Below are 13219 nucleotides of genomic sequence, written 5' to 3' on the forward strand. Positions count from 1 at the left end.
GAGGTTGTAACAATGGAGAATTGTACTGAAATGCAGGAGGATCTGCAGCGAATTGACGCATGGTGCAGGGAATGGCAATTGAATCTCAATGTAGACAAGCGTAATGTGCTGCGAATACATAGAAAGATAGATCCCTTATCATTTAGCTACAAAATAGCAGGTCAGCAACTGGAAGCAGTTAATTCCATAAATTATGTGGGAGTACGCATTAGGAGTGATTTAAAATGGAATATTCACATAAGTTGATTGTCGGTAAAGCAGATGCCAGACTGAGATTCATTGGAAGAATCCTAAGGAAATGCAATCCGAAAACAAAGGAAGTAGGTTACAGTACACTTGTTCGCCCACTGCTTGAATACTGCTCAACAGTGTGGGATTCGTACCAGATAGGGTTGATAGAAGAGATAGAAAATATCCAACGGAGAGCAGCGTGCTTCGTTACAGGATCATTTAGTAATCGCGAAAACGTTACGGAGATGATAGATAAACTCCAGTGGAAGACGCTGCATGAGAGACGCTCAGTAGCTCGCTACGGGCTTTTGTTGAAGTTTCGAGAACATACCTTCACCGAGGAGTCAAGTAGTATATTGCTCCCTGCTACGTATATCTCGCGAAGAGACCATGAGGATAAAATCAGAGAGATTAGAGCCCACACAGAGGCATACCGACAATCCTTCGGTCCACGAACAATACGAGACTGGAATAGAAGGGAGGACCGATAGAGGTACTCAGGGTACCCTCCGCCACACGCCGTCAGGTGGCTTGCGGAGTATGGATGTAGATGTAGATGTAGACGTACGGCTGTGCTGCAAGGGTGCGGCAAATGACAACCAAACGAATCATGTTATGAAATGAAGTGGCACACCAGACCATCACTCTTGCTTGTCTGGCCGTATGGCGAGCGGCAGTCGCATTGGTATCCCAATGGTCATCGGGGCTCAGATCGAAAACTCATCATTGAAGACAATTCTGCTACAGCCAATGAGAGTTCAGGTCGGAGAAGTGTCTGGAGACACTGTGGACAGCCGTGTGATACCAAACCGACTGTCACCCCCCATGTGGCCCGACGACGGTACGTCGACAATATCCTACGCTCAGTTTTGTTGTCCTTCATGGTATGCCGTCCTGGGTTTATTTTCCGGCAAGACAATGTCCGGCCGCACGAGACGAGAGTTTCTAACACTTGTCTTGGTGCTAGGCCAAACATCTACATCTACATCTACATCCATACTCCGCAAGCCACCTGACGGTGTGTGGCGGAGGGTACCTTGAGTACCTCTATCGGTTCTCCCTTCTCCAGTCTCGTATTGTTCGTGGAAAGAAGGATTGTCGGTATGCTTCTGTGTGGGCTGTAATCTCTCTGATTTTATCCTCATGGTCTCTTCGCGAGATATACGTAGGAGGGAGCAATGTACTGCTTGACTCTTCGGTGAAGGTATGTTCTCGAAACTTTGACAAAAGCCCGTACCGAGCTACTGAGCGTCTCTCCTGCAGAGTCTTCCACTGGAGTTTATCTATCATCTCCGTAACGCTTTCGCGATTACTAAATGATCCTGCAACGAAGCGCGCTGCTCTCCGTTGGATCTTCTCTATATTTTCTATCAACCCCATCTGGTACGGATCCCACACTGCTGAGCAGTATTCAAGCAGTGGGCGAACAAGCGTACTGTAACCTACTTCCTTTGTTTTCGGATTGCATTTCCTTAGGATTCTTCCAATGAATCTTAGTCTGGCGTCTGCTTTACCGACGATCAACATTATATGATCATTCCATTTTAAATCACTCCTAATGCGTACTCCCAGATAATTTATGGTATTAACTGCTTCCAGTTGCTGACCTGCTATTTTGTAGCTAAATGATGAAGGATCTATCTTTCTGTGTATTCTCAGCACATTACACTTGTCTACATTGAGATTCAATTGCCATTCCCTGCACCATGCGTCAATTCGCTGCAGATCCTCCTACATTTCAGTAAAATTTTCCATTGTTACAACCTCTCGATACACCACAGCATCATCTGCAAATAGCCTCAGTGAACTTCCGATGTTATCCACCAGGTCATTTATGTATACTGTGAATAGGAACGGTCCCATGACACTCCCCTGCGGCACACCTGAAATCACTCTTACTTCGGAAGACTTCTCTCCATTGAGGAACTCCTCAATCCAATCACACAATTGGTCTGATAGTCCATATGCTCTTACTTTGTTTATTAAGCGACTGTGGGGAACTGTATCGAACGTCTTGCGGAAGTCAAGAAACACGGCATCTACCTGTGAACCCGTGTCTATGGCCCTCTGAGTCTCGTGGACGAATAGCGCGAGCTGGGTTTCACATGACCGTCTTTTTCGAAAGAAAGGAATGATCCGGATGGGACGGAATCGGTGGATGCGATGTACATATACAAACAAACGATTACAATTTCAGAAACACTGAATGATTTATTCAAGAAAAAAACTTCACAAATTGAAGCAATTGGCCAGCAATGTCGCCGGATCCCTCCGCAATTGAGGTCCTTTGTAGCATTACTGGCAGGGCTAACCAAACAGCTCGGAATTTTTACGGTCTAACGTGCCAATTGGACCGAATTTGGTACCATATCCACCAAGAGGGCATCCAACAACTCTACCAGTCAATGCCAATCCAAGTTACTGCTTGCATAATGGCCAGAGGTGGACTAGCGCATATCTGTCTTTCTCAATCTGTGAAGTTTTTTTCTTGAATAAATCATTCAGTGTTTCTGAAATTGTAATCGTTTGTTTGTATATGTACATCGCATCCACCGATTTCCGTCCCATCCGGATCATTCCTTCGTGGTGCACTTTTTTTTTTTTTGTCTTAGAGTGTGTACGGTACAGTGTTACTGGCTTCACAGTTACAGCAACGGTAATCAGAAAGCGGTAGATTACGAGAGTTACATTACTCCTGAAGGAGACTGATTCCATAATCTGCCCCCCCCCCACCCCTCCCCCCTTCCCCAGCTTTAAAAATCGGTTTGCTTGTCATTTATATCCAGTACGTGTCATGGGATGTTAGAGGAGGAGCTGTGATCAATACCTGAATGTGTTGTACTCGGCCCATGCAGTACGGCCGTCAAAGGCTTCCAGCTCAATTCGTAGCATCATCTCCTTCTCGTGGGTCAATCTGCAAAGGAAAGCAATACAAACGCGTTAGCAACAAGAAAAGCACATATGACTCAATAGATAAGAACAATTTGTATTCACGATGCCCAGCGGCCTTCATGAAGTTAATGAATGACATTAGGGTCCGTGCACGACAGTGCACGCTACTAGTATGTTCCAACAAGCCGCGCGGAAACGCAATTTTTCAGGTGTCGTACATCGAGTTCAATTGATCACAGAGGTAAGGGATCAAGTGTTTCGGATAGCTCCTGGCCTAGCGATCATTCTTATATCTAACGAAAGAACGAGTATACTGTAGTTGTACTACAGCATATAGTCAAAATTTAAACATTACACACTTCCTCCAGCACAGGCAAATTCACGAAATCGGTTGGTTCTTTTGCATTATCTGTTCTCTTGGGTGAGCCTTATAAGGCTTATAAAAAATCACGGTTTGTTCGTGGGTGGTTCCTGAGAAAAACCCAAAAACTACTGTTTTTTCTGAGTACGAAAACTATGGGGATGGTCATTTCTATAATGTTTATCCATGGCAAGTCGTCGAAATTCTTGCCATATGTTCTTGAAACTTTTTAGAGATCATTGTCCATTACCGAGAGCCAGAGGTTCAAAGTTACTGTACGAGGGGCGTTTGAAAAGTCCTTGAAAAAAAAAGACTACTTACGTGTTTGGGATAAACCTTTTTTTTATTTTTCGACATAGTCTCCTTTTAGACTTATACACTTCGTCCAACGCTGTTCTAATTTGTTAATCCTTTTCGAATAATAGGAATTGTCCAAGTCTGCAAAATAGCTACTAGTTGATGCAATCACCTCCTCGTTTTAATAACATCTTTGTCCTGCCAGTCATTTCTTCAAATAGTCCGAGGGAGCCAAGTCTGGAGAATACGGGGGATGTGAAACGAGTTGGAATTCTATTTCCAATCATTTTACGACCACAACTGCTGAGGTTAGTGCTGGTGCATTGTCGTGATGGAAAATGACTTTTTTGCGGTCCAATCGCCGGAGTTTTTCTTGCAACTTGGTTAAACGGTCCAATAACGATGAGTAATATGCACCTGTAGTAGTTTTACCCTTTTCCAGATAGCCGATGAAGATTATCCCTTGCGAATCCCAAAAGACAGTCGCCATAACCTTTCCGGCCGAAGGAATGGTCTTCGCCTTTTTTTGGTGCAGATTTTCCCTTGGTAACCCATTGTTTAGATTGTTGTTTGGTCTCAGGAGTATAGTAACGTATCCATATTTCATCCACAGTGACCAAACGATGCTTAAAGTCCTGCCGATTCTTCCTGAACAGCTGCAAACCATCCTTGCAACTCTTCACACGATTCCGTTTTTGGTGAAGCGTGAGCAATCGCCGAACCCATCTTGCTGATAGCTTTCTCGTGTCCAAATGTTTATGCAAAATATTACGTACCCGTTCATTCGAGATGCCCACAGCACTAACAATCTCACGCACCTTAACTCTACTGTCATCCATCACCATATCATGGATTTTATCAATGATTTCTGGAGTCGTAACCTCTACAGGGCGTCCAGAACATTCAGCATCACTTGTGCCCATATGGCCTCTCTGAAAATTTTGAAACCACTTATAAACTGTTCTAATCGAAGGTGCAGAGTCACCGTAATGTTTATCGAGCATCTCTTTAGGCGTTTTGCAATTCATAATGTTTAATCATCACACGAAATTCTTTTAGTCATTCGACTTCCTTTGTTCATATGAATGTCAAACACAAATAAATAGACCAATATAGCTGAAACGTGGTGTGCGTTCTTTCCAAAGATGCTACTAACTAAACATGACCTCGATACGCGCCAGCGGTGCCATCTCTCGGACTTTGCACGGACTTTTCAAACGCCCCTCGTACTTATGCACGTAAAATAAGCACGTGATATCTGATCTAAGGCGTAAATGTACCGTAGTTTTAACTGATAGAGAACTCGTGGCAAGAGTCTGGGGTCATTGCAATGGTTCTGAGGTCACCAAACTAATTTTTAGTTCTCATTTTTTCACCAATAAAACCTTCTGACGCGCTCTCTCTGTGTAATGGAACTTCATGCCTGTGCAGGCTATGTGGCCCTGGAAATTATTGGATAGAGCCACCTGACGCCGTAGGCACCTAACAAAAAATTATTTTGTCATGTGAAGTTCTCTGTACTTGCAAATTAAAAAATGCATTTTTTGGTACCATGTAGGTGCAGCTTAAAAATGTTGTGCATTTTTATGTAAAGTAGTGTAAAGTGAATTTACGTTGGATGTGAAGTATATAAATAAACCGTCAAAGCTTTACTGACCTTAGGGATTTTGTATCGTATAGTATTTTTTTGGCGGTCGATCTGGGCGGCTACTGGGTGAGCACGTTACGCAGTCAGTGGCCAGCCGTTGTACGGTTAACATCGAGAGTGCCAAGTGAGGCATTTGAAAGCCAATTTATATTGAAATTGGATGTAGTTTCGGCTGTCGTATCGTGCTTTGTTATAATGGAATGGCTGTAAAACGAGGATCATATGTCACCAATAAGAATTTATAAAGAGCATTCAGCAGCAAGAGTGTGAGACCAGATAGCCGCCACGTGCTTGCCACCACTATTGTGCCACTGCTCCGCCTGCTTCAGGAATTCAGATATGTATCATAGTATGGATCAGTATGTTTGTGTGAGTGTTTTTCAATAATAATTCCAGTGGTATAAACTTGTGTTTGAACCTTAAAATGGTCCTGATCGTGAAACCATTGCAGCGTCCCATCCAAAATGGAGCGAGGTGGCGCAGTGGTTAGCACACTGGACTCGCATTCGGGAGGACGACGGTTCAATCCCGTCTCCAGCCATCCTGATTTAGGTTTTCCGTGATTTCCCTAAATCGTTTCAGGCCAATGCCGGGATGGTTCCTTTGAAAGGGCACGGCCGATTTCCTTCCCAATCCTTCCCTAACCCGAGCTTGCGCTCCGTCTCTAATGACCTCGTTGTCGACGGGACGTTAAACACTAACCACCACCACCGCCACCACCATCCTAAATGTGCAGAAACCGAGTATCCTGTTTCTAACTAATTAATGGTTTCCTTCTGTACTGAATGTGCTAAAGTGCAGTGCCGAAGTGTGAAGTGTTACCGTAAAAAATACCTTCACAGACAATGGATGAGGCACACAAATTGAACCTATAGGAAAAGTAATTTTGCTTTGATTATTACTATGAACTATTTTCTGAATTGAACTTAATATTTGAATTACTTGCTTTCAATTGTGAACATACAAACTATTTTAAGTGAGGTTGGAAAGCAATATTGGCAAATTGCATTTTGTCTCTGAAATAGTAACAGAATTTGCCTGTAAAGACAGTTTCAATTTATGGGCCCCCACTATATTCTTTTCTATTATAAGAAAGATAAACTAAATACTGCTTTTGCTAAAGAAATCTGAAGCATTTCCATAAAAGTGTGAGTATAAAAAGTGTTTGTGTAATGTTATTTAACTTCATTTGTGGGTTCTGTATGTTAGTTAAACAAGGGCTCTTGTCATGACCACTCTTAGTCTCATGAGGTCCTTAGTAACATCTTATTGCTGAGTTAGCTATTGATTGCAACAGGAACTATTATTACTATGAGTGAAATAACTTTAAAATTCCTATGGTTGCTGATTTGTGTAAATAGCAACTACTGTTACCAACTACACAGTTCGTCCGGTAGTCGTGTGTATTCATTGCAGTATTTAAAAGGAGTTTTAATGAAAGTCAATTTAGTAACTCCTATTAAATTTTCTTGAAACATAATGTTTAAAATTATGATGCCTAATTAGGCTGGCGATAGTTTATTATTTCATTTGTATGGATGTCTGTGCTAGTATTACCACCAAAATAAAGTCTTTCTGTTTTCTATTAATTGCCACCTATACGAAATTAATGTTTCGATGTCCTCTGCCCATTAGGTATACATATGGCCAAATAAATACAAAAATCCTCACAGAGGGTAACAGTAAACTGCGAGCATAGCGTTATACACTACTGGCCATTAAATTGCCACACCAAATCCACCGGTTAGTCCCTCAGCCGTTAGGCGTAAAACCCAGTGGGACTCGGGGCAAGTAAGGCTAGCAACCTGCTTCCCTGGTACTTTAAATATGATGCTGGCAACAATCAGAGCAAAATGCCTCGGACCTTTGGAGGTGACGGAGTCCCACCTCTAACTGACAAACCAGGGACTCCTAAGATACGACTTGGCAAACAAACGGTAATGAGATGGGGAGCTATTAATATCAATGGGGGCTACTCTGGGAAGAAGGTAGAGCTGGCAGAGGCTGCAAGTAAGATGGGGCTGGACGTTTTAGCTATTAGTGACATTCGGGTAAGGGGTGAGAAAGAAGAGGAAGTGGGAGAATACAAGGTCTAGCTGTCAGGAGTCGAAGCAGGAATGGCACAATGGGGTGTAGGGCTTTACATCAGGAAAGAAATGGAACCCAGCGTATTTGCAATAAGGTATGTAAACGAACGACTGATGTGGATAGATTTGACAGTGTCTAGCAAGAAAATTAGGATTGTGTCAGTATATTCGCATTGTGAAGGGACAGATCAAGATAAGATGGATAGTTTTTATGAGGCACTCAGTGATGTAATTGTTAGAGTAAAGGACAAGGACAGTGTTCTGCTCATGGGTGATTTTAACGCCAGGATTGGAAATCGAACAGAAGGGTATGAAAAGGTTATGGGTAAATTTGGAGAGGATATGAAGGCCAACAGGAACGGGAAACAACTCTTGGATTTCTGTGCCAGTATGGGCTTAGTAATCACAAACTCCTTTTTAAACGTAAGAACATTCACCGGTATACTTGGGAAGGCAGGGGAATCAGATTTGTCATTGACTATATAATAACAGATCAGGAATTCAGGAAGGCTGTGAGGGACACACGTGTATTCAGGGGATTCTTTGATGACACTGATCATTATTTAATCTGCAGTGAAATTGGGATTGTGAGGCCGAAAGTGCAGGAGGTCAGGTCCATATATAGGAGGATAAGAATGGAGAAACTTCAGGATAAGGAAATCAGGCACAAGTACATAACAGCGATCTCAGAAAGGTACCAGTTAGTTGAATGTAGTCAATTACAGTCATTGGAAAAGGAATGGACAAGGTACAGGGACACAGTACTAGAAGTGGCTAAAGAATGTCTTGGAACAGTAGTGTGTAAAAGTAGGATGAAGCAAACAGCTTGGTGGAATGATACAGTCAAGGCAGCCTGTAAAAGGAAAAAGAAGGCGTATCAAAAATGGCTACATACCAGAACCCAGGTAGACAGAGAAAGTTATGTTGAAGAAAGAAACAAAGCCAAACAGATAATTGCAGCATCCAAGAAGAAATCGTGGGAAGACTTTGGAAACAGGTTGGAGACTATGGGTCAAGCTGCTGGAAAACCATTCTGGAGTGTAATTAGCAGTCTTCGAAAGGGAGGTAAGAAGGAAATGACAAGTACTTTGGACAGGTCAGGAAAACTGCTGGTGAATCCTGTGGATGCCTTGGGCAGATGGAGGGAATATTTTGAAGAGTTGCTCAATGTAGGTGAAAATGCGATCAGTAATGTTTCAGATTTCGAGGTAGAATGGGATAGGAATGATGATGGAAATAGGATCACATTTGAGGAAGTGGAGAAAATGGTCAATAGATTGCAGTGCAATAAAGCGGCTGGGGTGGATGAAATTAAGTCGGAACTCATCAAATACAGTGGAATGTCAGGTCTTAAATGGCTACACAGGATAATTGAAATGGCCTGGGAGTCGGGACAGGTTCCATCAGACTGGACAAAAGCAGTAATCACACCAATCTTTAAACATGGAAACAGAAAAGATTGTAACAACTACAGAGGTATCTCTTTAATCAGCGTTGTGGGTAAAATCTTCTCAGGTATTGTTGAAAGGAAAGTGCGAGTATTAGTTGAGGACAAATTGGATGAAAATCAGTGTGGGTTTAGGCCTCTTAGAGGTTGTCAGGACCAGATCTTTAGCTTACGGCAAATAACGGAGAAGTGTTATGAGTGGAACAGGGAATTGTATCTATGCTTTATAGATCTAGAAAAGGCATATGACCGGGTTCCTAGGAGGAAGTTATTGTCCGTTCTACAAGATTATGGAATAGGAGGCAAACTTTTGCAAGCAACTAAAGTTCTTTACATGGATGGTCAGGCAGCAGTTAGAGTTGACGGTAAGTTGAGTTCATGGTTCAGAGTAGTTTCAGGGGTAAGACAAGGCTGCAACCTGTCTCCACTGTTGTTCATACTATTTATGGATCATATGCTGAAAACAATAGACTGGCTGGGTGAGATTAAGATATGAGAACACAAAATAAGCAGTCTTGCATATGCGGATGACTTAGTTGTGATGGCAGATTCGATTAAAAGTTTGCAAAGTAATATTTCAGATCTAGATCAGAAATGTAAGGACTATGGTATGAAGATTAGCATCTCCAAAACGAAGGTAATGTCAGTGGGAAAGAAATATAAACGGATTGAGTGCCAAATAGGAGGAACAAAGTTAGAACAGGTGGACGGTTTCAAGTACTTAGAATGCATATTCTCACAGGATGGCAACACAGTGAAAGAACTGGAAGCGAGGTGTAGCAAAGCTAATGCAGTGAGCGCTCAGCTACGATCTACTCTCTTCTGCAAGAAGGAAGTCAGTACCAAGACTAAGTTATCTGTGCACCGTTCAATCTTTCGACCAACTTTGTTGTATGGGAGCGAAAGCTGGGTGGATTCAGGTTACCTTATCACAAAGTTGAGGTTACGGATATGAAAGTAGCTAGGATGATTGCAGGTACTAGTAGATGGGAACAATGGCAGGAGGGTGTCCACAATGAGGAAATCAAAGAAAAACTGGCAATGAACTCTATAGATGTAGCAGTCTGGGCAAACAGGCTTAGATGGTGGGGCCATGTTACCCGCATGGGAGAAGTACGGTTACCCAAGAGACTCATGGATTCAGCAGTAGAGGGTAGGAGGAGTCGGGGCAGACCGAGGAGAAGGTACCTGGATTCGGTTAAGAATGATTTTGACATCAGAAGAGGCACCAATGTTAGCACTGAATAGGGGATCATGGAGGAATTGTATAAGGGGGGCTATGCTCCAGACTGAACGCTGAAAGGCATAATCAGTCTTAAATGATGATGATGATGATGATGATGAAACAGCAGTTGACCGGCGTTGCCTGGTGAAACGTTCTTGTGATGCCTCGTGTAAGGAGGAGAAATGCGTACCATCACTTTTTGGACTTTGATAAAGGTCGGATTATAGGCTATCGCGATTGCGGTTTATCGTATCGCGACATTGCTGCTCGCGTTGGTCGAGATCCAATGACTGTTAGCAGAATATGGAATCGGTGGGTTCAGGAGGGTAATACGGAACGCCGTGCTGGGTCCCAACGGCCTCGTATCAATAGCACTCGAGATGACAGACATCTTATCCGCATGGCTGTAACGGATCGTGCAGCCACGTCTCGATCCCTGAGTCAACAGGTGGGGACGTTTGCAAGACAACAACCATCTGCACGAACAGTTCGACGACGTCTGCAGCAGCATGGACTATCAGCTCGGAGACCATGACGCCTTGACGCTGCATCACACACAGGAGCGCCTGCGATAGTGTACTCAACGACGAATCTGGGTGCACGAATGGCAAAACCTATTGTTTCGGATGAATCCAGGTTCTGTTTACAGCATCATGATGGTCGCATCCGTGTTTGGCGGCATCGCGGTGAACGCACATTGGAAGCGTGTATTCGTCATCGCCATACTGTCGAATCACCCGGCGTGATGGTATGGAGTGCCATTGGTTACACGTCTCGGTCACCTCTTGTTCGCATTGACGTTACATTTCGGATGTGTTACGACCGGTGGCTCTACCCTTAATTCGATCCCTGCGAAACCCTACATTTCAGCAGGATAATGCACGACCGCATGTTGCAGGTCCTGAACGGGCCTTTCTGGATACAGAAAATGTTCGACTGCTGCCTTGGCCAGCACATTCTCCAGATCTCTCACCAATTGAAAACGTCTGGTCATGGTGGTCGAGCAACTGGCTCATCACAATACGTCAGTCACTACTCTTGATGAACTGTGGGATCGCGTTGTAGCTGCATGGACAGCTGTACCTGTACACGCCATCCAAGCTCTGTCTGACGCAATGCCCAGGCGTATCAAGGCCGTTATTGCGGCCAGAGGTGGTTTTTCTCGGTACTGATTTCTCAGGATCACCCAAATCTCAGGAGCACCCAAACTGATTGCAAATGTAATCACATGTCAGTTCTAGTGTAATATATTTGTCCAATGAATACACGTTTATCATCTGCATTTCTTCTAGGTGTAGCAATTTTAATCGCCAGTAGTGTACTTGGCGCAAACTTGCAGCCCCCGTGTTATACGTGGCGTCCCTGCGACAGGACTAAAAGTTCAGTTACTAGGGAACTATAGTGTTGTAAGCTGTCAAAGTAACCCAGTCAATGTGCGCTGGGTGTTAAAAAGAATGGGGTGCAATGAGTGAGCAGCTCCTCGTAAGCCACTCATTGCTGTGGTTAATGCAAAGCTGTGCATGGGCTGGTGTAGAGAGCGAGGTCACGGGACAGTGCATGGCTGGAAACGAACGATTTGGAGTGATGGATTACATTACACCTTGTGGCAATCCGTTGGAGAGGTTTAGGTTTGGTGTATGGCTAGCGAACGGTACCTGCCATAATGTGTTGTGCCAACAGTGAAGTACAGAGCAGGTAGTATTACGGTATGAGGATGTTTTGTGTGGCTAGGGTAATGCGGAAGGATGCGAACACATTTTACAGCGTTGCATATTGTGAACAGTAGAGCAACAGTTCGGTGATGATATTAGTACGGCAATACGCCCTGTCATAAAGCAGCATGTGTGAGGCTATGATCCATGGGCGATAACATGCCTGAAATGGACTGGCTTGCCCAGAGTACCAACCTAAACCCAATGGAACATCTTTGGGGTGAGTTAGATGTCGGCTTCGCTCCAGACTCCAGCGTTCAACAATACTACCTTCTCTGGTTTTGTATCTTGGGGAAGAATTGGCTGACGTTCCTCCACAGACATCCAGATATCTCACTGAAAGTGTCCACAGTACAGTTCAAGCGATCACAAAGGCGAAGGTTGCACATATTCCCACTGATAGATGTCCGGATACTTTTGATCAGATGGTGTAGAAAGCAGTACCACAACATTAGAAACTTGTTATAAAATTCAAGAGGAATGTAATTTCAGTGCAGACTGGCACGAGTACGCGAAAATGGGAAGATCTGATACCGTTTGACTGCGTGATCGGCTACCAGTCCCTGAAGCAGTCACAAGCGTGAAGTATCAAGAGGTAAGTAAGTATCAGAGGTGATTTAAGACGGAACGGCAAGACAAATCTAGCCGTAAAGAAGGCGCAGGCCACACTCAATTTTTAATTGAAGAATTATAAACTAGTGCTATTCGTACACAAAACCCTACTTCCGCTAACTGGCAAGTATTGGCTCTGAGCACTATGGGACTTAACAGCGGAGGTCATCAGTCCCCTATAACTTAATGCTACTTAAACCTAACTAACCTAAGGACATCACACACGTCCATGTCCGAGCCAGGATTCGAACCTGCGACCGTAGCGGTCGTGCGGTTCCAGACTGAAGCTCCTAGAACCGCTCGGCCACTCCGGCCGGCTCTTAAGTATTGTTTGCCGGTCTGGGATCCTTATCAAATTTAACGGAAGTGATTGAGAACATTAAAATAAAAGCTGCCCGTTCTGTCATCGATTTATTTAATTTGCACGACGGCTTTAGAGAAATGCGCAATATTTCCAACGGGAGGCGCTACAAAAAATGTGTTGCGTATCACGGAGAGTCAAAGCCTAGAAGTACCGAGAGCTCAGATTTCAGTACAACCCAAGACTCCTATTACGTCCTCCAACATACCTTTGATGGAAACATCACGAGAGCAAAATCAAAGAAATTCTAGCATATACAGAGCGGTTCCGAAAATCGTTCTTCATTCGCAACTTACGCTAATGGACGAAGAAGACGGGAAAAAGTTTATGGTGCATTGCATATGCT

The 13219-nt window shown here is 43.7% G+C and overlaps 1 protein-coding gene across 1 annotated transcript in view; it reads right to left on the reverse strand.

Annotated features, from left to right (window-relative positions):
• The window catches only part of LOC126188423 (uncharacterized), a 1114167-nt gene that overhangs the window by 77031 nt on the left and 1023917 nt on the right, over nt 1–13219 (reverse strand). Inside the window, exon 11 of the mRNA XM_049930379.1 lies at nt 3059–3145. Within this exon, the coding sequence (XP_049786336.1) occupies nt 3059–3145 (87 nt within the window). The remainder of the gene's footprint in view (nt 1–3058; nt 3146–13219) is intronic.

Source organism: Schistocerca cancellata, chromosome 1 (assembly GCF_023864275.1).
Source record: "Schistocerca cancellata isolate TAMUIC-IGC-003103 chromosome 1, iqSchCanc2.1, whole genome shotgun sequence".
In the NCBI taxonomy this organism is placed as follows: Eukaryota; Metazoa; Arthropoda; class Insecta; order Orthoptera; family Acrididae; genus Schistocerca; species Schistocerca cancellata.